The 27,621-nt window shown below is 38.8% G+C and overlaps 1 protein-coding gene across 1 annotated transcript in view; it reads right to left on the minus strand.

Moving 5' to 3' along the window:
• Positions 1-4,186: 4,186 nt before the first annotated feature.
• EPM2A (EPM2A glucan phosphatase, laforin) overlaps positions 4,187-27,621 on the minus strand; it is a 695,864-nt gene continuing 672,429 nt past the window's right edge. The window contains exon 5 of the mRNA XM_053711843.1: positions 4,187-5,062. Coding sequence (XP_053567818.1) covers positions 4,785-5,062 — 278 coding nt within the window. The 3' untranslated portion in view covers positions 4,187-4,784. The remainder of the gene's footprint in view (positions 5,063-27,621) is intronic.

Consider the following 27,621-nt stretch of genomic DNA (forward strand, 5'->3'; position numbering starts at 1 on the left):
CCTCAGCCCGCCTCCTCCCTCGCAGCAGCGGTGGGGGGGAGGGGATCCAGTAATGATACCCGCGTTAAGCCCCGGAGCCAAGCCGGGCAGGTAAAGATAGTCGAGGAATGTAAAGACCACCAGGTACCGCTTCTCTCAAACAGGCTCCCTACAGCAGTACAAGCCCTCTCCTTAGGCACTATTCAGCCGACTCCCGCAAACACCTCCTCCCTCGCAGCACCGGTGGGGGAGGAGGGTATGGGGTCCGCTTCTTCAACTCTCCTTGCAGACTCCCCTCTTGGATCCAGGTATCCGCTGGCTAGATCCAATTGCAGTGCATCAGTGGCCACCAGTTTCTTTGCCGACAGGGAGGGTGAGTAGGTAGTCCGGTAAGTGGATATGCAGGCTTTATTTAAGGCTTTATCTGGAACTTGCCTTTACAGACTTTTGCCTGCTACGGTATTAGTGCGTTATAGGGGATCACTTGTGGGGTTTGCAATCTTCTCGGAGCTTGGGGTGCTCAAACAGCGGAGTGGATTGCGCTGTGTGTTCCGGCAGCGTGTCTTACTGTGCTGGCCAGGTAGCGGCCCTTCACTTCTGGGCTTAGTGCATGGGAAACATCACCAGGTGCTTAAGAGCTGGAGAACAAACGCTCAGCCACCTGTGCTGAGCTCCTCCTCCGGAACCACCTCAGAACATACAATTTTAAACAACTTTCCAGTTTACTTCTATTATTACATTTCCTTCATTCTCTTAGTATCATTTGTTGAAGAAGCAGCAATGCACTACTGGTTTCTAACTGAACACATGGTCGAGCCAATTACAATCGGTATAAATATGCAGCCACCAATCAGCAGCTATAACCTAGGTTCTTTGCTACTCCTGAGCTTACCTAAATAAACCTTTCAGCAAAGGATAAAAAGAGAAGTACATGAAATAATAGATTTTAATTGGAAAGTTGTTTAAAACTGAATGTCTAATTATGACTTTACTGTCCCTTTAATAGTGGTAGGGATCTTAGGGATCAGGGAGTTCAAGGGCCACTAAACACAGTAGAATTGCATAATCAATAAACGCATACAAAAAAGTTTGTATTTTAGTAGAGTTGTAGGTTTTTTTCAGACAGATTTTAACCCCTTAGTGACCAGACCATTTTTCCATTTTCTTACCGTTAAGAACCAGGGCTATTTTTACATTTCATATCTTTTAATTTACTATAAAAAAAATGTATAAAATATGATGAAAAAATTGAAAAAAACACACACTTTTTCTAACTTTGACCCCCAAAATCTGTTACATATCTACAACCACCAAAAAACACCCATGCTAAATAGTTTCTAAATTTTGTCCTGAGTTTAGAAATACCCAATGTTTACATGTTCTTTGCTTTTTTTAGCAAGTTATAGGGCAATAAGTACAAGTAGCATTCTGCTATTTCTTAACCATTGTTTTTCACAATCAAAAGTGATAGTTACATTGTAACACTGATATCTGTCAGGAATCCCTGAATAACCCTTCACATGTATATATGTTTTTTTAGTAGACAACCCAAAGTAATGATTTAGGCCAATTTTGGTATATTTCATGCCACCATTTTACCGCCAAATGCGATCAAATAAAAAAAAATTGTTAACTTTTTCACAAACTTTAGGTTTCTCACTGAAATTATTTACAAACAGCTTGTGCAATTATAGCCCAAATGGTTGTAAATGATTCTCTGGGATCCCCTTTGTTCAGAAATAGCAGACATATATGGCTTTGGCATTGCTTTTTGGTAATTAGAAGGCTGCTAAATGTCTCTGCTCACCACACTTGTATTATGCCCAGCAGTGAAGGGGTTAATTAGGTAGCTTGTAGTGAGCTTGTAGGGTTAATTTTAGCTTTAGTGTAGTGTAGTAGACAACCCAAAGTATTGATCTAGGCCCATTTTGGTATATTTCATGTCACCATTTGACCGCCAAATGCGATCAAATAAAACAAATCGTTAACTTTTTCAAAAACCTTAGGTTTCTCACAGAAATTATTTACAAACAACTTATGCAATTATGGCATACATTGTTGTAAATGCTTCTCTGGGATCCCCTTTGTTCAGAAATAGCAGACATATATGGCTTTGGGATTGCTTTTTGGTAATTAGAAGGCTGCTAAATGCCGCTGCGCACAACACCCCAGCAGTGAAGGGGTTAATTAGGTAGCTTGTAGGGTTAATTTTAGCTTTAGTGTAGAGATCAGCCTCCCACCTGACACATCCCACCCCTTAATCCATTCCTGACCCCTCTCAAACAGCTCTCTTCCCTCCCCCACCCCACAATTGTCACTGCCATCTTAAGTACTGTCAGAAAGTCTGCCAGTACTAAAATAAAATGCTTTTTTTTTTAAACATATATTCTGCAGTGTAGGATCCCCCTTAGCCCCCAAACTCCTTGATCCCCCCCCCGGCAGCTCTCTTACCCTCCCCCTCTACCTGTTTGCCTCCATCTTAGGTACTGGCAACTGTCTGCCAGTACCCAGTTTGTTAAATTTTTAGTCTTTTTTTTTTTGGAGCTGCCCCCCTCAATACCCTACCCCCTCCCAGATCCCTTTCCCAACATGTATCCCCCCTCTTTCTCCTTCCCTTTCACAATGTTCCATAGTATAGCAGAATTCCCCCGCGCCTGCTCCCGCCTCTTAGAATCCGTCCGGCACGTATCACCAGATATCCTCCAGCGATGGGCCGCCTACCCACCTCCCTGCTATGTCTCCCACCAACCAACTATCGGCACCATCGCTGGCCGATGCAGAGAAGGCCACATGGTGTCTCTCTCTGCATTGGATACTTAGCAAAGGATATTGCACAATGCCTCAACATCGAGACATTGCTGCAATACCCTGAAAGTGCCTGGAAGTGATCACAATCACTTCCAGTGCTTGAAACCACAGTCCTTGGTCGTTAACGACTGTTTTTTTTTTAGGACATGGCTGGCACGTTCTTGGTCATTAAGGGGTTAAAGCTATTTACATTTTCCTTTCCCCTGGATCACGTGAAAGCCCATCAGTCAATCACAAAATGCATATATGTATATTCTGTGAATTCTTTTACATGCTCAGAGTTGTTGCCTCAGAAAGTCTGCATATAAAAAGACTGTACATTTAGATAATGGAAGTGAATTGGAAATTTGTTTAAAATTGTGTGCTCTGTCACAATCATGAAAGTTTAATTTTGACTTTAGTGTCCCTTTAATAGCACTGGGGGTCTTATTGATGAGGGTTAATAGCAGTGGAAGTCTTAGCAGTTAGGGGGTTACTGCAGTAGGGTTATGACATTTTAAAAATTAAAAAGAATATGGGTCAGAGCTGTTAGTAAGTTTATTATGGTGGGGTTATGGTGCTTAGAAGATTAGTGTTGGGGTCCTAGACTTCAGGAGGTTTATTTCAGTTGGGATTTTGACAGGGGTTTAATATTGTCAGGGTCTTATTAAGGTGAGGATTATGGTGGTTTAGGGGCTAAAAGTAGTGTGGGGACTGGCAGTTTAGGTGTTAATAGCTTGATGGGGGACCAATGGTCATTTTTCATTTGCTACCACTAGACGTTGTGGTACTCCAAACTACTGTGTGCTAGAACAACATACAGCTCTCTAGAAAATAATGCAAAGCACACAAAAAATGAACAATTTACTTGGTGCGCAAATTTATTGAGCATTAAGCTTTTTGTATTTGATTGGTGACACTGCTTTCTAATGTTATCAATTGGGGGGGGGGGGGTTATTTCAGCATGTTTTGCCCATGCCCAAAACCAATATTACTTGAAGTAATTTGAAGTTTTTGGGGTGCTCATAAGTTGAAAAGTGTTTTCTGGGGTTTATCAGGTCCTTTTGGCTGTGGAATAAGTAAAAATGGCCCTGAAAAAGTATTAAGAAATTGGATTGTTACCAGAAAAACACGACTGGCACATGTTAAGTATAGTGCTATTTTTTTTAACCAAACGAGAATGAAAAAAGTGCTCTCAATAAACAATGAAAATGGCCTATTGTGTTTGCCTCGACATAGGAAACAGCTCAAAGGCTGTTAACAGGACAATAATTATCAAATGGTAGAATGTTATCAACTTGGTTGGGTCATAGAGGTCAGGGGGTTAATGGAATGTTACATTCAAACATTGTAATGTTAGATTCAGCATTTGCCTGTTGACCGTTACTCTATATAGAAATTTAAAAAGATAGAACAGATGTCAAGGTAAACATTTATTTTTCCATTTGAATGTCAACAAAATTTAATTCTCAGGTTACTTGCTTACTATTTGTTTTATTCCATAAAACACAGTTTGGAAATCTGAAGATGTGAATATAAATGGCAAACATAAGCCACAAGTTCCAAAAGCTACACTAACATTACATTTCTTTGTTGAGCTACCAACATACTGCTTAGTTTCACTGGATGCAATTTTAGCACTTCATAAATAAAGCTTTAACCGTTGACTTTTATAATGGATGTAAAAGAAAAAAATAACTTGAATGTATCTATAATGTCCTTTAAATTTTACTTATCATGGGTGCTTTATTAGTATAGAAAATTATGTCCAAAAAACCCCCAAAAAAACAGATACTGGAAAAAAAAATATCTGAACCTACCATTTGACTCTACAAAGTCAAATGGCTTCAAATATCAAACTTCAAACAGGTATCAGTATAGAGTAAATAAGGGTATGTCTAGCTTTTTTTTTAAAGTTATTTGTAGTAGGAAACCACATAATAAATACATTCAGGAAATATATAAATTTCTTGTTTGCCTTCAGAAAACTCTTGACCTTGTTTCTTACGAAGCCTTAATTACATTTGACATGCAGAAGAACAAAGATGGCCAAACTTCTGGCGAAAATCTTTTTCAGCACCTAGCATTGCATCCTCATCTATGTAGACAGCAGGCCTTCGTGAAACAAGAAAATACTGAACCTTCCGAAGGCTCCATCCGATTACGTACATAAGAAAACCACACACAGCTGCTGTAGACCTGCCAACTCCAGCATTACAATGAACATATACTGTATGGCCATTTTCTAGGAGGCCAAAGAGCAGGTAAACAGCTTGAGGTAACATCCTTATTCTGCCTGTAAAAAAACAAATAAAATCAAGGTTTAAGAGTGAGATTGCACGTTTATTACTGGGTTACAATTTTTAAAAACTAGTCAAAATGTTCTGGATATTATCAAACTGATCACTTATGATCAATGCATACTACATATAAAAAGGCTAACGCATTTAAGCTTAAGAGTCCTTCTAAAAAATAATATTAGGCAATATAACCCTGTGAATATGCCCCTCATGGATATACATTTCCGGAAAAGTATATTTTCCTAAAAAATATTATAAAGTTTCAGCAGCATATTTTGATCTATTAAAATTATTTAAGATGTGGTTGTTAAGGACTAGGGATAGTTATTCAATTTGGCTGGTGTAAAAGATGAATGGCTGCCATTTTGCTACATGTTTACATACTTTCTTTGTTTTATAAGTGCATCAAAATGTCTTAGGTGTTAAAGGGACAGGAAATGATGTAATCTGTTAGAACATTTTAAAGGGACAGTCTATACCAGAATTGTTATTGTTTAAAAACATTGATAATCCCTTTATTACTCACTCCCCAGTTTTGCATAAACACAGTTATATAAATACACTTTTTACCTCTGTAATTACATGTATCTAAGTCTCTATAGACTGTCCCTTATTTCAGTTCTTTTGGCACACTTGCATTTTAGCCAATCAGTGCTGACTCCTGGGTAACTCCACAGCTGTGAGCACAATATTATCTTAATGGCACAAATTAACCTACGCCCTCTAGTAGAGAGAAACTGCCAAAATGCATTCAGATAAGAGGCAGCCTTCAAGGGCTAAAAAATTAGCATATGAGCCTACCTAGGCTTAGATTTCAACTACAAGGAGAACAAAGCAAAATTGATGATAAAAGTACATTGGAAAGTTGTTTAAAATGACATGCCCTATCTGAATCATGAAAGTTTAAATAGACTAGACTGTCCCATTAATATTGCACTATTGCTTGCATATAACTTTATTAAAATATATTGGCTTCAGAAATGGCCTTTTGCTTTACGACAGAATTGGTTGTCAAGTTACTCGGGTGATCACAATTCAAAATCGATTTGTTTGTTAAAAGCCGCAGCCGCAAATACCTTTGCAGCAAAAAAGCTAACTCTTAAACAGGAAAGCGCCTATGTGAACGTGAGATTAATAATGTAGGCATTTTAAGGTCTCCTATTTCTAAGGAAATGGGGTGATGTATAAATAATTGTCAAAAAAGTAAAAATGTTAAAGAAACATACATTATGCATAGATACCCAGGGGCCCATTTATCAAGCTCTGGATGGAGCTTGAGGGCCCGTGTATTGCTCTCCGCATTCAGCGAGGTCTGGCGGACCTGATCCGCACTGTCGGATCAGGTCCGCCAGACCTGTGATAAATATCCCCCCCAGTGTCAGATTTATAAAAAATTGCCTAGGGTTCCATCTCTGAAAGGGGTAACTTCATGGCTGATCAATTGAGGAAACACTGTAATTCTGCACAGTACAGCTAAACACTGCAAAAAGCAAACTTCATTGCAATCTATTGAAAGGCACATTCAAGTGTAAAAATGCTCTGTTTTGTAAGAGCAATATATTTGAAACAATGTATTTCTTTTACAGTGTTTAACTCCTTTAACTTTGTTAAACAAATAGTCAAATTTCCATTCAAAATTTGTATTCCTTGAATACCCCATTCTGCTCTAGATGACGATACGTCCCACGATTGATGCATATACATGTATGTCTGCTTCTCATTTGCTCACCATCTGTATCCTTATTTGGTGTTGCACATAAAAACATAGTCAAAGATGTGCTTAAGTGGTTAAAAACATAGTAGAATAAACTAACTGAAGGCGGGCTAGGAGCACATAACATGCTATATTACTCTTATGCCATTCATCTATTTCATATAGTACATTGGAATTTTTACTTAAAACACAAGTTGAGGGTGAACTTTGAGGAAGATTTATTGAATATTAATAATATAGGGGGGGTGGAGCTTGACACAAGAGGGACCAGATGTGTTCGTGTTAAGCTCTGCAAGAATTAAGACCAAAAAGACATTTTTTTTTACCAAAATCAAATACTTTTTCCACAAAAGTTTTATAATAAGCTACTCGCTAATCTGCAGAATCCTCCTTAGCTCTGCTGAGGATTTGTCCAGCTGCTCCAAGACTATACAGCACTCTCAGGCCTACACAGCGGTGCTCGCCGAAATTGCGAGACAGAAGATAGAAGACGGATAAAGAGGACTGCACTGCCGGAGGGTCGAGGCTCCGCTCCGGTAGTGACACCGAACCACTGGCAAATTTTTCAGATTGTGGAGACGAGCATTGCCGAGACGAAACGAAACGCATGGAGTGGTGAGACACTTTTTCCATATAACACTAAATTCAAGCTAAGCTAGAATTGCCTGCAGCTCACGACATATCTATACTTACGCAGCAACCTAATCCTACCTAGACTCTCCGGTAGAGTAAGATATAACAGGATAGAAGATTGGCAGTAAAACATTAAGGGAACTGTTAACCCGTCTTCACAGTAGGATTGGGCCTAATCAAACGCCATCTCAGTTGCAATAAACAAGCAGCCTTCATCTAAACAACAGGCCCATACACTATATAGTCGCACAGGAGGGTCAGGGATCTGCTCCGGAACAATTTTTTTCCCAGCATTAGCCCGGGAAACCATCTTGATAACAATTTATTACTGAGGCCTATCTTTTCAATAAAGCGCAGTCTAGTGCAAACGACCATCTTAAAATAGACTTTGAGTGCTCCCTTTAAGGATCAAAGATCTACATCACAGGCTTTCTGGGACTGGCCCATAGATTCAGCCGTATCGCACAAAGTAGCAATTCGGAGGGTCTGCGTTCCGCTCCGGCAATACTACACAGAGTAGTATCAACCAAACTAACTGCGACAAGACCTATATCCCTAACATGACGAGGCATAGCGTAACTATTCGCAAGCCACTATCTCATCTTATTGACAACAGTGGTGTCTCTAGAGGGCCAGGGATCCGCTCTGCAGGCACACATTATAATAAAGGCTGGAAACAACAACCAGGAGAATCCTAGAGAGCCTGATTATAACTGAAGAGGGCAAGCAACCTCTTTTGTACAATAATACTCATCTACTATTACGCTTAACAAATATTTGTACTCTCTCTCCATCATTTCCTACTTACTAAGCGTAAGTGGGTCATATCCACTATCCTTATTCCCACATCACCATGAAATGATAAAGCTCCCCGGAGAGAAGTACTAGATATTTCACACTGCTACATGACAGCTGATTTGAAAGACCCAAGTTTAGATACAAATGCAGGCTTAATATTGAGAATTTAAATCATACATGGTGCTAACAGAATTATAGAGACCCTTTGGTACACACTTCTCTTTTACACCTAATTCTGGTCTCAGCTGAGAGAAAGGGATACCGTGAATGGAATTCATTGTTGGCTTATACCATTTACACCTGTATTTTATTCTTTATTTGCTGATCTATGCTGCTTCCTCTCAAAGGAAACATGGAACTCTCTATTACAATTTTATAATAACAACAAGATGATTAGGCGGACCCTACAGACCTAACTTGCTTCCTCCATCACATAGTAGGGGCTTATAATTAACTTAGAGTTGGAAAACAATCAAATTCTTGCCTTTCTGAGTCATATTGCCTATTCTCTGATATATAAAAGTCTCATTGAGCTATAGCCATAAAAGGGCGACCACAATCTGTTAAAGAATGCCTATCCAAATCGCAGCAAAAGAAAAAGCTAGTTGAGCCTGAATCACCGACTGATAAAGAGTACACTTTGCCAACCTCTCCTAGTTCTTCACATTCAAGCATCCACTCTTCTACTAATGAAGAACTTCTGAAACAAATCAACAAATATTCCATGATGAAACGAGAGCAGCTTTAGCCGATCTCAAGCAATACATCAATAGCATAGGTGACAGAACTGCAACACTTGAGGAGAAAATGGATGACATCTCTAAAGAATTACCAGACCTCCAGGAGACGGTCAAGGCTCAACAAAATCAAAACCAGAAACTTGAAGAAAATCTGGAAGACCTAGAAAATAGATTGAGGAGATCAAACATACGCATTAGAAATCTTCCAGAAATGTATAATAACCTGCAGGAGACAGTACTACAAATAATCCAACAGCTACTACCAGAGGTTGATGAAGATCAATTCCTTATGGACAGAGTTCACAGAGCTCTTGCTAGACCTCCTACTCCCTCTTCAGCAAGAGATGTAATACTAAAGATGCACTACTTCCACATCGAAGAACTGTTATGCAACCTGCACGTAACTTACCTAAAGTGATCTTTTAAGGACATCATATCATATCCAACTTTATACAGATCTATCTCCTATCACCCTCAGAAAAAGGCGAGAACTTAAACCAATTGTGTCAGCACTACTAAAAGCACAAATCAAATACTGATGGGGCTAACCATTCAAGTTCATGTTCACTTCTGATAAGATATCTTATGCATGTACAAATCTGGAAGAAGGCCAAGCCATCTTAGAGAAACTACAACTGGAAACAACACCTACAGAACTCAGTCATACACCCAAACCTCCACGCAAAGTTCTTACCAAAACATGGACAGCTATGGGGAAAAATGGCAAACCACAAAGAACCAGAAGAAGTCAAGATAGCCCCACTTGAATAGACTTATACTACATTGATAAGTATTCTGAAAACCTATAAGCTTATAGAATTGATTTGTATATAGACGCTATGATACAACCTTTTATAGTTTATACTAATAGTTGATTAAATCTGGGAATTTTTATCCCTAGATCTTTTTTACCTTCTCTCCCTCCCCCTTACCTGTTGGGTCCGCCAATTCACTCACTTAACTCAAACCCCACTTTACACCGCAGTTACCTGAAACATGTGTTCAGAATGGTTATGCTTGTATTTGCAGTTTGAATGCAAGTTTATATTGTTAGAGATTATATTGTTTGTTCAATACATAATTGATGGTTCTCATTACAGGTCAAGAATATGCCTTATTACTATGTCAGAAAGAATCTGTGACTACTCACTTAACTCAAACCCCACTTTACACCGCAGTTACCTGAAACATGTGTTCAGAATGGTTATGCTTGTATTTGCAGTTTGAATGCAAGTTTATATTGTTAGAGATTATATTGTTTGTTCAATACATAATTGATGGTTCTCATTACAGGTCAAGAATATGCCTTATTACTATGTCAGAAAGAATCTGTGACTACTTTACGCTAAGTGTTCATAGATATAAGCATTTATGTTCTATTCTATTGTAAATGTAATTGAATGTACTATCACATAATCTTAGGAGACTCCACTATAACATTAAGAGACGTAAAGCCCTTACCACCTATAAAAATAATAATGCCCATATAATTCTTATGTAGGAAACCCATTTCACTAAAGCTCATACACCTAAATATTGGGATAAAGTGTACCCTACACAATTTCATGCTACTTGTATAAAAAAAAAAAAAAAATGTGGAGTCTCAATACTCTTACACACAAATCTTAATTTTAAGGAAGAAGAGACTTTTATTGACAAATCAGGTCGATACATAATAGTTTAAGGGATAGTAAACCCCAAAATGTTCTTTTATGATTCAGATAGAACATACAATTTTAAACAACTTTCCAATTTAATTATATTATAAAAATTGCTTCATTCTCTTGTTATCCATTGCTGAAGGGATAGCATTGCACTACTGACAGGAAGCTGAAAATATCTATTTAGCCAATCACAAGAGATAAATATGTGCAGGCCCCAATTAGCAGCAGATCCCACGAGTGTATGATATGTGCGTATTCATTTTTTAACAAGGGATACTAAGGCCTAGATTTGGAGTTTGGCGGTAGCCGTGAAAACCAGCGTTAGAGGCTCCTAACGCTGGTTTTAGGCTACCGCCGGTATTTGGAGTCACTCAAAATAGGGTCTAACGCTCACTTTCCAGCCGCGACTTTTCCATACCGCAGATCCCCTTACATAAATTGCATATCTTTTCAATGGGATTTTTATAATTCCGGTATTTAGAGTCGTTTCTGAAGTGAGCGTTAGACATCTAACGACAAAACTCCAGCCGCAGGAAAAAAGTCAGTAGTTAAGAGCTTTCTGGGCTAACGCCGGTTTATAAAGCTCTTAACTACTGTGCTCTAAAGTACACTAACACCCATAAACTACCTATGTACCCCTAAACCGAGGTCCCCCCACATCGCCGACACTCGGAAAACATTTTTTAACCCCTAATCTGCCGACCGCCACCTACGTTATACTTATGTACCCCTAATCTGCTGCCCCTAACACCGCCGACCCCTGTATTATATTTATTAACCCCTAATCTGCCCCCCTCAACGTCGCCTCCACCTGCCTACACTTATTAACCCCTAATCTGCCGACCAGACCTGAGCGCTACTATAATAAAGTTATTAACCCCTAATCCGCCTCACTAACCCTATCATAAATAGTATTAACCCCTAATCTGCCCTCCCTAACATCGCCGACACCTAACTTCAATTAATAACCCCTAATTTGCCGACCGAATCTCGCCGCTATTCTAATAAATGTATTAACCCCTAAAGCTAAGTCTAACCCTAATACTAACACCCCCCTAAGTTAAATATAATTTAAATCTAACGAAATTAATTAACTCTTATTAAATAAATTATTCCTATTTAAAGCTAAATACTTACCTGTAAAATAAATCCTAATATAGCTACAATATAAATTATAATTATATTATAGCTATTTTAGGATTTATATTTATTTTACAGGTAACTTTGTATTTATTTTAACCGGGTACAATAGCTATTAAATAGTTAAGAACTATTTAATAGCTAAAATAGTTAAAATAATTACAAATTTACCTGTAAAAGAAATCCTAACCTAAGTTACAAATAAACCTAACACTAGACTATCAATAAATTAATTAAATAAACTACCTACAATTACCTACAATTAACCTAACACTACACTATCAATAAATTAATTAAATACAATTGCTACAAATAAATACAATTAAATAAACTAGCTAAAGTACAAAAAATAAAAAAGAACTAAGTTACAAAAAATAAAAAAATATTTACAAACATAAGAAAAATATTACAACAATTTTAAACTAATTACACCTACTCTAAGCCCCCTAATAAAATAACAAAGCCCCCCAAAATAAAAAAATGCCCTACCCTATTCTAAATTACTAAAGTTCAAAGCTCTTTTACCTTACCAGCCCTGAACAGGGCCCTTTGCGGGGCATGCCCCAAGAAATACAGCTCTTTTGCCTGTAAAAAAAACATACAATACCCAAGCCCCCCAACATTACAACCCACCACCCACATACCCCTAATCTAACCCAAACCCCCTTTAAATAAACCTAACACTAAGCCCCTGAAGATCATCCTACCTTGTCTTCACCATACCAGGTTCACCGATCCGTCCAGAAGAGCTCCTCCGATGTCCTGATCCAAGCCCAAGCGGGGGGGCTGAAGAGGTCCATGATCCGGCTGAAGTCTTCATCCAAGCGGGGCAGAAGAGGTCTTCCATCCGATAGAAGTCTTCATCCAAGCGGCATCCATCCGGAGCGAAGCGGTAGCATCCTGAAGACCTCCAACGCGGAACATCCATCCTGGCCGACGACTGAACGACGAATGACGGTTCCTTTAAATGACGTCATCCAAGATGGCGTCCCTCGAATTCCGATTGGCTGATAGGATTCTATCAGCCAATCGGAATTAAGGTAGGAATATTCTGATTGGCTGATGGAATCAGCCAATCGGATTGAACTTGATTCTGATTGGCTGATTCCATCAATAGAATGCGAGCTCAATCTGATTGGCTGATCGGATCAGCCAATCGGATTGAACTTGATTCTGATTGGCTGATTCCATCAGCCAATCAGAATATTCCTACCTTAATTCTTCAGCCGGATCATGGACCTCTTCAGCCCCCCGCTTGGGCTTGGATCAGGACATCGGAGGAGCTCTTCTGGACGGATCGGTGAACCTGGTATGGTGAAGACAAGGTAGGATGATCTTCAGGGGCTTAGTGTTAGGTTTATTTAAGGGGGGTTTGGGTTAGATTAGGGGTATGTGGGTGGTGGGTTGTAATGTTGGGGGGCTTGGGTATTGTATGTTTTTTTTTTACAGGCAAAAGAGCTGTATTTCTTGGGGCATGCCCCGCAAAGGGCCCTGTTCAGGGCTGGTAAGGTAAAAGAGCTTTGAACTTTAGTAATTTAGAATAGGGTAGGGCATTTTTTTATTTTGGGGGTCTTTGTTATTTTATTAGGGGGCTTAGAGTAGGTGTAATTAGTTTAAAATTGTTGTAATATTTTTCTTATGTTTGTAAATATTTTTTTATTTTTTGTAACTTAGTTCTTTTTTATTTTTTGTACTTTAGCTAGTTTATTTAATTGTATTTATTTGTAGAAATTGTATTTAATTAATTTATTGATAGTGTAGTGTTAGGTTAATTGTAGGTAATTGTAGGTAGTTTATTTAATTAATTTATTGATAGTCTAGTGTTAGGTTTATTTGTAACTTAGGTTAGGATTTCTTTTACAGGTAAATTTGTAATTATTTTAACTATTTTAGCTATTAAATAGTTCTTACCTATTTAATAGCTATTGTACCTGGTTAAAATAAATACAAAGTTACCTGTAAAATAAATATAAATCCTAAAATAGCTTTAATATAATTATAATTTATATTGTAGCTATATTAGGATTTATTTTACAGGTAAGTATTTAGCTTTAAATAGGAATAATTTATTTAATAAGAGTTAATTAATTTCGTTAGATTTAAATTATATTTAACTTAGGGGGGTGTTAGTGTTAGGGTTAGACTTAGCTTTAGGGGTTAATACATTTATTAGAATAGCGGTGAGCTCCAGTCGGCAGATTAGGGGTTAATGTTTGAAGTTAGGTGTCGGCGATGTTAGGGAGGGCAGATTAGGGGTTAATACTATTTATGATAGGGTTAGTGAGGCGGATTAGGGGTTAATAACTTTATTATAGTAGCGCTCAGGTCCGCTCGGCAGATTAGGGGTTAATAAGTGTAGGCAGGTGGAGGCGACGTTGTGGGGGGCAGATTAGGGGTTAATAAATATAATATAGGGGTCGGCGATGTTAGGGCAGCAGATTAGGGGTACATAGGGATAATGTAAGTAGCGGCGGTTTACGGAGCGGCAGATTAGGGGTTAATAATAATATGCAGGGGTCAGCGATAGCGGGGGCGGCAGATTAGGGGTTAATAAGTGTAAGGTTAGGGGTGTTTAGACTCCGGGTACATGTTAGAGTGTTAAGTGCAGACGTAGGAAGGGTTACCGCATAGCAAACAATGGGGCTGCGTTAGGAGCTGAACGCGGCTTTTTTGCAGGTGTTTGGTTTTTTTTCAGCTCAAACAGCCCATTGTTTCCTATGGGGGAATCGTGCACGAGCACGTTTTTGAGGCTGGCCGCGTCCGTAAGCAACTCTGGTATCGAGAGTTGAAGCTGCGTTAAAAATGCTCTACGCTCCTTTTTTTGAGCCTAACGCAGCCTTTATGTGGACTCTCAATACCAGAGTTATTTTTATGGTGCGGCCAGAAAAAAGCCGGCGTTAGTTTTTCGGGTCGTTACCGACAAAACTCCAAATCTAGGCCTAAGAGAATAAAGCACATTTGAAAATAGAAGTGAATTTAAAAGTGTCTTAAAATGACATGCTCTATCTGAATCATGCAAATTTAATTTCGACTTTCCTATCCCTTTAAAGGGAAAATACATGACACCCATCATTGGCAATATATATATGCCCCTAACGAATCCCAAGTTACTTTCTTAGCAAAAATAAGTAAATTTTTAATTGATTGGAAGAAATATCAACTGATTTTAGGAGGAGACTTTAATTTAGTGGTAGACTCTGAACTGGACAAAACTTTACAGCACACTCAAACTCATACCATGAAACATAAAAAAATATTGTATGATTTTCTATTGGACCATTATCTAATAGATAGCTGAAGAACTCAAAATTTAAAAACCAAAAAGATTATACTTACTATTCAGCAGTACACAATACATATTCTCATATAGATGATATATTAATGACTCAGATTCTCACCCAGCACAAATGAAAAACGAGAAGTTATACTGTGTATCAACTAGTTTTAGAGATCTAGTTGCCTCCATATTTAATAAGTTATCTAAATATGCACCTGCACCTTTCTAAGGACTTTCCTTGTACCTCTACATTCTTTGTAAAGAGTTTTTTAACCGAACAGAATAAAGGATATATATTTTAACTACAATACTGTTTTCCGGTGTTCCATATCTCTCGTTTTTCCTTTTTGCTTAGTGCTGGTGGCTGAATACAGTAAGCACGAAGCCTTACAGCGTCTAGCCTGATTCTGATTGGAGAGGCGGAACCCTCACACATCTACCAGGATTCACCTATCACGGTCTGGCTCCAACACGGAAGTCCTGCCATATGGCTACACGGCTAACGGACAGATGCTACATGGAAGTGAGTGTTAGGGAGCTGAAAGATCCGAAGCTTTAGGTGACTGTTGAAGAATCTGGGAAAGACGTATATGTTTACTGCCCATAACTTAGCGCAATACATACAAGCACAAGATTGTATTGAGAAAACTGTTTGCAGTTGCTGGAATATCTTCCATTGGTATGCATTATTTATGAATGTATGGGCATAATAATTACAGTGCCACTTATCTAATAACTTGTTTTACTGAGTGCATGTAGGAGTTCTGCGCCCTGTCTCTCTAAATTATAATTATACCCAGTAACGTTCAATTGCGGGTATAGAGAGACTGAAGTATTTTACGCCTAGATTACGAGTTTTGTCGGTAAAGACCTGTGGGGCTAACAAGCCTTTTTTTTCCAGCGCACACTTTAAACAAAGCTGGTATTAAAAGTTTTCTGAATGGCTGCGTTAGCCTCAGAAAAGTGATCGTTGAGCAAATTTAGCTCCACTTCTACCTGTAATACAAGTGTTTCTTACGGTAGCGGTAAGCTGGCTAAAACGTGCTCGTGCACGATTTCCCCATAGGAAATAATGGTGCTGAGACAGCTGAAAAAAAACCTAACACCTTTAAAAAAGCAGCGTCCAGCTTCTAACGCAGCCCCATTGTTTCCTATGGGAAAACACTTTCTAAGTCTACACCTAACACCCTGACATGAACCCCGAGTCTAAACACCCCTAACCTTACACTTATTAACCACCTAATCTGCCGCCCCCAACATCGTCGCCACCTGCATTATACTATTAACCCCTATTCTGCCGCTCCGGACACCGCCGCCACCTACATTATCCCTATTAACCCCTAATCTGCTGCCCCTAACATCGCCGGCACCTATATTATATTTATTAACCCCTAATCTGCCCCCCAACGTCGCCGCCACCTACCTACAATTATTAACCCCTAATCTGCCGACCGGTACATCGCCGCCACTTTAATAAATGTATTAACCCCTAAACCACCGCACTCCCGCCTTGCAAACACTATAGTAAATTTTATTAACCCCTAATCTGCCCCCCCCCAACGTTGCCACCACCTACCTAGAATTATTAACCCCTAATCCTCCGACCCCAACGTCGCCGCTACTATAATAAAGTTATTAACCCCTAAACCTAAGTCTAACCCTAACACCCCCTAACTTAAATCTATTTTTTAAAATCTAGATAAAATTACTATAATTAAATTCATCCTATTTAAAACTAAATACTTACCTATAAAATAAACCCTAATATAGCTACAATATAACTAATAGTTACATTGTAGCTATTTTAGGGTTTATTTTTATTTTTCAGTCAACTTTGTATTTATTTTAACTAGGTACAATAGCTATTAAATAGTTAATAACTATTTAATAGCTACCTAGTTAAAATAACTACAAAATTACCTGTAAAATAAATCCTAACCTAAGTTACAAATACACCTAACACTATACTATCAATAAATTAATTAAATAAATTAACTACAATTATCTAAAATAAAATACAATTAAATAAACTAAACTATACAAAAAACTATTACAAAAACAAACAAACACTAAATTACAAAAAATAAAAAAATATTACAAGAAGTTTAATCTAATTACACCTAATCTAAGCCCCCTAATAAAATAAAAAAGCCCCCCAAAATAATAAAATTCCTATCCTAAACTAAATTACAAAGTAATCAGCTCTTTTACCAGCCCTTAAAAGGGCTTTTTGCGGGGCATTGCCCCAAAGTAATCAGCTCTTTTACCAGCCCTTAAAAGGGCTTTTTGTGGGGCATTGCCCCAAAGTAATCAGCTCTTTTACCTGTAAAAAAAAGAAATACAATACCCCCCCAACATTACAACCCACCACCCACACACCCCTATTCTAAAACCCACCCAATCCCCCCTTAAAAAAAACCTAACACTACCCCATTGAAGATCACCCTACCTTGAGCCGTGTTCACCCAGCCGGGCACCGATGGGGCAGAAGAGGACATCCGGACCAGCAGAAGTCTTCATCCTATCCGGGCAGAAGAGGACATCCAGACAGGCAGACATCTTCATCCAGGCGGCATCTTCTATCTTCATCCTTCCGGAGCGGAGCCATCTTCTATCCAGCCGACGCAAAGCCATCCTCTTCAATCGAAGTCCTAACGAAGAATGAAGGTTCCTTTAAATGACGTCATCCAAGATGGCGTCCCTCGAATTCCGATTGGCTGATAGGATTCTATCAGCCAATCGGAATTAAGGTAGGAAAAATCCGATTGGTTGATTTAATCAGCCAATCTGATTGAAGTTCCATCCAATTGGCTGATTGGATCAGCCAATAGAATGCGAGGTCAATTCTATTGGCTGATCCAATCAGCCAATCGGATTGAACTTCAATCCGATTGGCTGATTAAATCAACCAATCGGATTTTTCCTACCTTAATTCTGATTAGCTGATAGAATCCTATCAGCCAATCGGAATTCGAGGGACGCCATCTTGGATGACGTCATTTAAAGGAAATTTCATTCTTCGTTAGGACTTCGATTGAAGAGGATGGCTCTGCGTCGGCTGGATAGAAGATGGCTCCGCTCCGGAAGGATGAAGATAGAAGATGCCGCCTAGATGAAGATGTCTGCTGGTCTGGATGTCCTCTTCTGCTGGATAGGATGAAGACTTCTGCCGGTCCGGATGTCCTCTTCTGGCCCATCGGTGCCGGCTGGGTGAACACGGCTCAAGGTAGGGTGATCTTCAATGGGGTAGTGTTAGGTTTTTTTTAAGGGGGGATCGGGGGGGGGGGTTAGAGTAGTGGTGTGTGGGTGGTGGGTTGTAATGTTGGGGGGGGGTATTTTATTTCTTTTTTTTTACAGGTAAAAGAGCTGATTACTTTGGGGCAATGCCCCGCAAAAAGCCATTTTAAGGGCTGGTAAAAGAGCTGATTACTTTGTAATTTAGTTTAGGATAGGGAATTTTATTATTTTGGGGGGCTTTTTTATTTTATTAGGGGGCTTAGATTAGATTAAACATTTTGTAATATTTTTTATTTTTTTGTAATTTAGTGTTGTTTTTTTTGTAATATAGTTTAGTTTATTTAATTGTATTTTATTTTAGATAATTGTAGTTAATTTATTTAATTAATTTATTGATAGTATAGTGTTAGGTGTATTTGTAACTTAGGTTAGGATTTATTTTACAGGTAATTTTGTAGTTATTTTAACTAGAAAGCTATTAAATAGTTCTTAACTATTTAATAGCTATTGTACCTAGTTAAAATAAATACAAAGTTGCCTGTAAAATAAATATAAATCCTAAAATAGCTACAATGTAACTATTAGTTATATTGTAGCTATATTAGGGTTTATTTTATAGGTAAGTATTTAGATTTAAATAGGATTAATTTATTTAATTATAGTAATTTTATCTAGATTTATTTAATTTATATTTAAATTAGGGGGGTGTTAGGGTTAGACTTAGGTTTAGGGGTTAATAACTTTATTATAGTAGCGGTGATGTTGGGGACGGCAGATTAGGGGTTAATAAAATATACTATAGTGTTTGCGAGGCGGGAGTGCAGCGTTTCAGGGGTTAATACATTTATTATAGTGGCGGCGATGTCTGGTCGGCAGATTAGGGGTTATTAAGTGTAGGTAGGTGGCAGCGAAGTTGGGGGCGGCAGATTTGGGGTTAAGAAATATAATGTAGGTGTCGGCGATGTTAGGGGCAGCAGATTAGGGGTTCATAGGGATAATGTAGGTGGCGGCGATGTCCGGTCGGCAGATTAGGGGTTCAAAATATTTATTTAAGTGTTTGCGATGTGGGGGGGCTCGGTTTAGGGGTTAATAGGGAGTTTATGGGTGTTAGTGTACTTTTTAGCACTTTAGTTAAGAGTTTTATGTTCCGACGTTAGCCCATAAAACTCTTAACTACTGACTTTTAAATGCGGTAGAAGTCTGGACAGGAGAGGGTCTACAGCTCACTTCTTCCAAGACTCATAATACCAGCGTTAGGCAAATCCCATTAAAAAGATAGGATACGCAATTGACGTAAGGGGATTTGCGGTAGCCTCAAGTCGCGGAAGAAAAGTGAGCGGTGAGCCTTTACCTGTCAGACTTGTAAAACCAGCGTTAGGTAAAAAGCAGCGTTGGGACCTCTCAACGCTGCTTTTTAAAGCTAACGCAGAACTCGTAATCTAGCACTTAGTGTTACATTTTTTGTGGGGTTTATTGGACTCGTACGCCCAAACATCCTTTTGTTTTCTTTTCAGATTCTCACCCCCTCATACTTACATCCGAGATCATTACAACCACGTGGTCTGACCAGAATATTGTACTTACTTCACTCAGAGGATTAATTGACCCACTCCGAAGCAGGAGTTGGACACTCAACCCAATATTTTTCAGAGACAAACCATACACTTATAGGTACATGAAACCCCAAAAAAATATTTCATGATTCAGATAGAAAATACAATTTTAAACAACTTTCTAATTTACTTCTATTATCTAATCTGTTTTATTCTCTTGGTATCATTTGTTGAAGGAGCAGCCGTGCACTACTGGTTTCTAACTGAACACATGGATGAGCCAATGACAATCAGTTTATATATGCAGCCACCAATCAACAGCTAGATCCTAGGTTCTCTGCTGCACATGAACTTTCCTAAATAAACATTTCAGCAAAGGATAACAAGAGAAAGAAGAAAACTAAATAATAGAAGTAAATGGGAAAGTTGTTTGAAATTATATTCTCTATCTGAATCACGAAAGAAAAATTTTGGGTTTCATGTCCCTTTAAAATTGAAAAAAAGAGATTACAGACTTTCTTAGAATTAACAATAACTCAGTTGATAACCCATTATTAATTTGGGAAGCACTTAAAGCCTATACTAGAGGTCTGTTAATTAGGGAATCAAAACGCCAAAAACTATACACTCACAGCAACAGATTCTAAAATGTAAAGAGGAAATTGCACAGCTACAAGACCTACACAAAAAAATGTCAACCCTTAATACTAAGAAATCAACACTAGATAACTTTTTAAATATGGAGGCAACTAGATCCCTAAAACTAGTTGATACACATTATAACCTCTATACCCCAAATCCAAAAACCGGAGGGCACAACCACCAACCATCCACAACATATTGAGGACACCTTTGCTAACTATTATCAGGCTCTTTATGCACTGCCAACAAATGACAATATCTTCAAATTAAACTCTGAAACGTCAGACTGCTTAGGAACTTGTAGTCAAACTAAAATATCTACAGTAGACTTAAACAACCTAAATGCCCCCATAACTCTCTTAGAAGTAAATCGAACCATCAGAAATCTCAAAACTAACAAAGCTCCAGGACCTGATGGGTACTCAGGCCTATTTTATAAGACATTTATTGATGAATTGAGGCCCACTTTAGTTACAATTTTTAATCATATACTAGAAAGTAGTGAGATACCCCATGAACTCTTAACAGCACGAATATCGGTTATACCCGAACCAGGCAAAAACAAGCAACAATGTAATAATTATAGACCAATGTCATTAATTAATCAGGAGATTAAGATATTCACAAACATTTTAGCTGTTCACTTAAATGATATAATGCCGAAACTTGTTCACTCAGATCAAGTGGGCTTCATACAAAACAGTTAAGCACCAGATAATATCAGAAAGTTAATTGATCTGATTACGCTGAGGTTGGGGGAGTGCCTCCTCTGTTTCACTAGATGCAGAGAAGGCATTTGATTGCATAAATTGGGGCTTTTTGCATTCTGTTCTTGAAAATATAGGAATTTCAGGTAAATTTCGCACAGCAATTGCTTCTATATATTCACACCCTTCGGCATTTGTTAAAGTAACATGATATAAGTCCAAACCCATTCACATTTTGAATGGTACAAGGCAGGGTTGCCCCTTGTCTCCGTTACTTTTTGCCCTCAGCATCGAACCACTAGCGGCCCATATTCGATAAAATAAAGATATTACAGGGGTCAACAAAAACAATATGGTATATAGATGACATTATCATGTGGCGAGGCGATTTCTCGCTGCTGGATGATTTTGTCATGTATATGAACAATAATACATATAATTTAAAATTTACAAAAACAAACATCACGCACATTGATATAATTTTTAGATCTTGTACTAAACCGACCGAGAGAAAATGGGTACATAGAGGCATCAAGTGCACACAAAAAGTGCTGGATCGACAATGTACCCTATAGCCAGTTTCTGAGGATTAGAAGGAATTGCACACATACGCACAATTATAAAGAAGAAGCAGACATTTTAGAGAAGAAATTCATCACAAAGGGTTATGATATAGGCAAAATCAAAGAAGCTCATAAAAAGCACAGTCAAGCGATAGAAATAAATTGATATTTCCAAAACAGACCAAGTGTATTAAGGACAAAAAGAACAATACCCATTGTATAAGGTTCACCACTACATACAATGAGGGAGCAGGTGTCATTAGAGGTATCCTTAATAAAGACTGGCCACTCTTAAAAGCAGACCCCCTTCTTGGACCCCTCTTGGAAAATAAACCAAATATAACTTTTAAAAAAGGCATGAGCTTGAAAAACCTTTTAGCCCAAGCAAATTAAAAACTATATGTAATAACAACCATCAAGAGGGTAACTGGCTCTCTAATTAGAAAGGAATTTTAAAATGTGCTAAATCTAGGTGCAGTATGTGCCAACATATTAATAAATCCAAGTTCTTTAAAATTCTAATAATACAAATACTTTTGAAATTGGTTTTAAAAGCAATTGTGAATCCACATTTGTAGTTTATCTTTTGGAATGTGGGTGTGGCCTAATTTATGTGGGCCACACAAAACGCCAAATTAGACATAGAGTGTATGAACATGTTTAACATCAAGGAGAAACTAGTAAAACACAATGTGGCAAAACACAATATCACAATAGTAATCCTGTTCTCTTTAAAGGGTACAGGTTATTGGTTGGGTACCACCTACAAAGCATAATAGACTTTTGGAACTAAGAAAGCTTGAGACATACTGGATTCATAAGCTTAAGAGTCTGCATCCTCTAGGTATAAATATTGATATTGATGTGGCTGCCTATATGTAATCAGGTAATTTAATCCATATGGGCTTTTTTTCTAGCACGTAATCTTTTTTTCCCATCTAGGTGTCTTTTTACATTTTTAAATGTATATATGAATTAGTGTGTCATAATGAAATAATGGATTATTTAGTTTTATATTAATTGACTTTCTAAGTATTTAAGATCAATCTGCTTTTTAAAATATTTATTTGTTAGTACTTTAATATGTTTGAATTTTATTCCAATGTTTTTTTTTATCAATTTGTGATACATGAAATGTGTATTTTTGTTTAACCTACCAGATTGTTTTGTAAAAATTTTTTTGTACATTAGCATGAATTACAGTGATAATGTAGATACTAAATAGGAACGGTGTAACACACCCCCCCGGGAGGCATAGACCGATTGGATGGTAATGATCCAATGTGCCTGTGAAGGTTCAAACATACGGGTCATAAGGATGACTCAATCTGGAAAATAGTATCCATTTTAAAATACTCTTGAAAAAGCCTGGTGAGAACCGGGAGAAATGCGTTGGGGTTACCTGGTTTATGACTCCTTAACTGGGACACATCCTTACTGTGCAAGCGGTATTGGCTATCCTAGCACGGCAGCTGTGTGTGGGATTTCTGGATATCCCCGCAATAGGCACTTGTGTGCTACAGATGATCTTCAGCTGCCTTTTGTTTTGTATGGTACATCCCGTGGACACAACACTTTTTTAAAGGCTTTTTATAGATGTATATTCTGCATTTGAATCTTTTCCTTTTGCGCTCTGTTTTTTATGTAATATTGTTACAGGGATCAACATAAATTCAAAGGAATATAAATTAGCTTATTTGTGGATGACGTTATACTATCTATTACAAAACCAATTATATCCATGCCATTGATATACTCTACTATACACACTTTTACAAAAATCTCAGGATATAAGATCAATCAAGATAAATGTGAAGCGATTAGTGCTAATTTACCACAGCACACTAAAAAGCTATTAGAATTTAAATTTTAACTTTAGATGGGCAGACCTAGGTATGAGATATTTGGGTACACAACTCACAAGCAGAACAGTATCCCTATATAAAAATAATTACACCTCAATGATTTCGCAAACTAAAAGATTACTAACAAAATGGGAAACATTAAATATTTCAGTATATAGTAGATTGATAGTGATCACAATGGCTATATTCTCTAAATTATTATATTTATTTAAAACCCTTCCCATTAAAGGGACACTAAACACAAAAAAATATTTCATGATTCAAGTAGAGAATGCAATTTTAAACAACATTCCAATTTACTTCTATTATCTAATTTGTTTAATTATTTAGCTATCCTTTGTTGAAGAAATAGCAATGCACATGGGTGAGCCAATCACACAAGGCATCTATGTGCAGCAACCAATCAGCAGCTACTGAGCCTACCTAGATATGCTTTTCAGCAAAGTATATCAAGAGAATGAAGTAAATTAGATAATAGAAGTAAATTAGAAAGTTGTTTAAAGTTGCATGCTCTTTCTAAATCAAGAAAGAAAAAAACCATAATTTATGCTTACCTGATAAATTTATTTCTCTTGTAGTGTAGTCAGTCCACGGGGTCATCCATTACTTATGGGATTATATCTCTTCCCAACAGGAAGTTGCAAGAGGATCACCCAAGCAGAGCTGCTATATAGCTCCTCCCCTCACGTGTCATATCCAGTCATTTCGACCGAAACCAGACGAGAAAGGAGAAACCATAGGGTGCAGTGGTGACTGGAGTTTAATTAAAATTTAGATCTGCCTTAAAAGACAGGGCGGGCCGTGGACTGACTACACTACAAGAGAAATAAATTTATCAGGTAAGCATAAATTATGTTTTCTCTTGTTAAGTGTAGTCAGTCCACGGGTCATCCATTACTTATGGGATACCAATACCAAAGCTAAAGTACACGGATGAAGGGAGGGACAAGGCAGGAACTTTAAACGGAAAGGAACCACTGCCTGAAGCAACCTTTCTCCCAAAAATAGCCTCCGAAGAAGCAAAAGTGTCAAATTTGTAAAATTTTGAAAAGTGTGAAGTGAAGACCAAGTTGCAGCATTGCAAATCTGTTCAACAGAGGCCTCCTTTTTAAAGGCCCAGGTGGAAGCCACAGCTCTAGTAGAATTCTTTCAGGAGGCTGCTGTCCAGCAGTCTCATAGGCTAAACGTATTATGCTACGAAGCCAAAAAGAGAGAGAGGTAGCCGAAGCCTTTTGACCTCTCCTCTGTCCAGAGTAAACGACAAACAGGGAAGAAGTTTGACGAAAATCTTTAGTTGCCTGCAGATAGAACTTCAGGGCACGGACTACGTCCAGATTATGCAAAAAGTCGTTCTTCTTAGAAGAAGGGTTAGGACACAATGATGGAACAACAATCTCGTTGATTGATATTCCTGTTAGAAACTACCTTAGGTAAAAACCCAGGTTTAGTACGCAGAACTACCTTGTCTGAATGAAAAATCAGATAAGGAGGATCACAATGTAAGGCGGATAACTCAGAGACTCTTCGAGCCGAGGAAATAGCCACCAAAAACAGAACTTTCCAAGATAACAGCTTGATATCAATGGAATGAAGGGGTTCAAATGGAACGCCTTGAAGAACGTTAAGAACTAAGTTTAAGCTCCACGGCGGAGCAACAGTTTTAAACACAGGCTTAATCCTAGCCAAAGCCTGACAAAAAGCCTGAACGTCTGGAACTTCTGCCAGACGTTTGTGTAGAAGAATAGACAGAGCAGAAATCTGTCCCTTTAACGAACTAGCAGATAAGCCCTTTTCTAAACCTTCTTGTAGAAAAGACAATATCCTAGGAATCCTAACCTTACTCCATGAGTAACTCTTGGATTCGCCACCAATATAAATATTACGCGATATCTTATGGTAAATTCTTCTGGTAACAGGTTTCCTAGCCTGTATTAAGGTATCAATAACCGACTCCGAGAAGCCACGCTTTGATAGAATCAAGCGTTCAATCTCCATGCAGTCAGCCTCAGAGAAATTAGATTGGGATGGTTGAAAGGACCCTGAATTAGAAGGTCCTGCCTCAGAGGCAGAGACCACGGTGGACAGGACGACATGTCCACTAGGTCTGCATACCAGGTCCTGCGTGGCCACGCAGGCGCTATCAGAATCACTGATGCCCTCTCTTGTCTGATCTTGGCAATCAGTCGTGGAAGCATCGGAAATGGTGGAAACACATAAGCCATGTTGAAGACCCAAGGGGCTGACAGAGCATCTATCAGCACCGCTCCCGGGTCCCTGGACCTGGATCCGTAACAAGGAAGCTTGGCGTTCTGGCGAGACGCCATGAGATCCAGATCTGGTTTGCCCCAGCGAAGAATCAGTTGAGCGAAGACCTCCGGATGAAGTTCCACTCCCCCGGATGAAAAGTCTGGCGACTTAGAAAATCCGCCTCCCAGTTCTCCACGCCTGGGATGTAGATCGCTGACAGGTGGCAAGAGTGAGACTCTGCCCAGCGAATTATCTTTGAGACTTCCAACATCGCTAGGGAACTTCTGGTTCCCCCCTTGATGGTTGATGTAAGCCACAGTCGTGATGTTGTCCGACTGAAATCTGATGAACCTCAGAGTTGCTAACTGAGGCCAAACTAGAAGAGCATTGAATATTGCTCTTAACTCCAGAATATTTATTGGGAGGAGTTTCTCCTCCTGAGTCCATAATCCCTGAGCCTTCAGGGAATTCCAAACTGCGCCCCAACCTAGAAGGTTGGCGTCTGTTGTTACAATCGTCCAATCTGGCCTGCGAAAGGTCATCCCATGGGGCCGAGAAAGCCACCATAGAAGAGAATCTCTGATCTCTTGATCCAGATTTAGCAGAGGGTGACAAATCTGAGTAATCCCCATTCCACTGACTTAGCATGCACAATTGCAGCGGTCTGAGATGCAGGCGCGCAAATGGTACTATGTCCATTGCCGCTACCATTAAGCCGATTACTTCCATGCACTGAGCTACTGACGGGTGTGGAATGGAATGAAGGACACGGCAAGCATTTAGAAGTTTTGATAACCTGGCCTCCGTCAGGTAAATTTTCATCTCTACAGAATCTATAAGAGTCCCTAGGAAGGGAACCCTTGTAAGTGGTAATAGAGAACTCTTTTCCACGTTCACCTTCCACCCATGCGACCTCAGAAATGCCAGAACTATCTCTGTATGAGACTTGGCAGTTTGAAAACTTGACGCTTGTATCAGAATGTCATCTAGGTACGTAGCCACCGCTATACCTCGCGGTCTTAGTACCGCCAGAAGAGAGCCCAGAACCTTTGTAAAGATTCTTGGAGCCGTAGCTAATCCGAAGGGAAGAGCTACAAACTGGTAATGCCTGTCTAGGAAGGCAAAATCTTAGGTACCGATAATGATCTTTGTGAATCGGTATGTGAAGGTAGGCATCCTTTTAAGTCCACTGTGGTCATGTACTGACCCTCTTGGATCATGGGTAGGATGGTTCGAAAAGTTTCCATTTTGAATGATGGAACTCTTAGGAATTTGTTTAGGATTTTTAAGTCCAAGATTGGTCTGAAGGTTCCCTCTTTCTTGGGAACCACAAATAGATTTGAATAGAATCCTTGCCCGTGTTCCGTCCCGCGGAACTGGGTGGATCACCCCCATTAGTAAGAGGTCTTGTACACAGCGTAGAAACGCCTCTTTCTTTATTTGGTTTGCTGATAACCTTGAAAGATGAAATCTCCCTTGTGGAGGAGAAGCTTTGAAGTCCAGAAGATATCCCTGAGATATGATCTCCAACGCCCAGGGATCCTGGACATCTCTTGCCCAAGCCTGGGCGAAGAGAGAAAGTCTGCCCCCTACTAGATCCGTTTCCAGATAGGGGGCCCTCTCTTCATGCTGTCTTAGGGGCAGCAGCAGGTTTCCTTGGCCTGCTTGCCTTGTTCCAGGACTGGTTAGTTTTCCAGCCCTGTCTGTAACGAGCAACAGCTCCTTCCTGTTTTGGAGCGAGGAAGTTGATGCTGCTCCTGCCTTGAAGTTACGAA

This window comes from Bombina bombina, chromosome 4 (assembly GCF_027579735.1).
Source record: "Bombina bombina isolate aBomBom1 chromosome 4, aBomBom1.pri, whole genome shotgun sequence".
Classification (NCBI taxonomy): domain Eukaryota; kingdom Metazoa; phylum Chordata; class Amphibia; order Anura; family Bombinatoridae; genus Bombina; species Bombina bombina.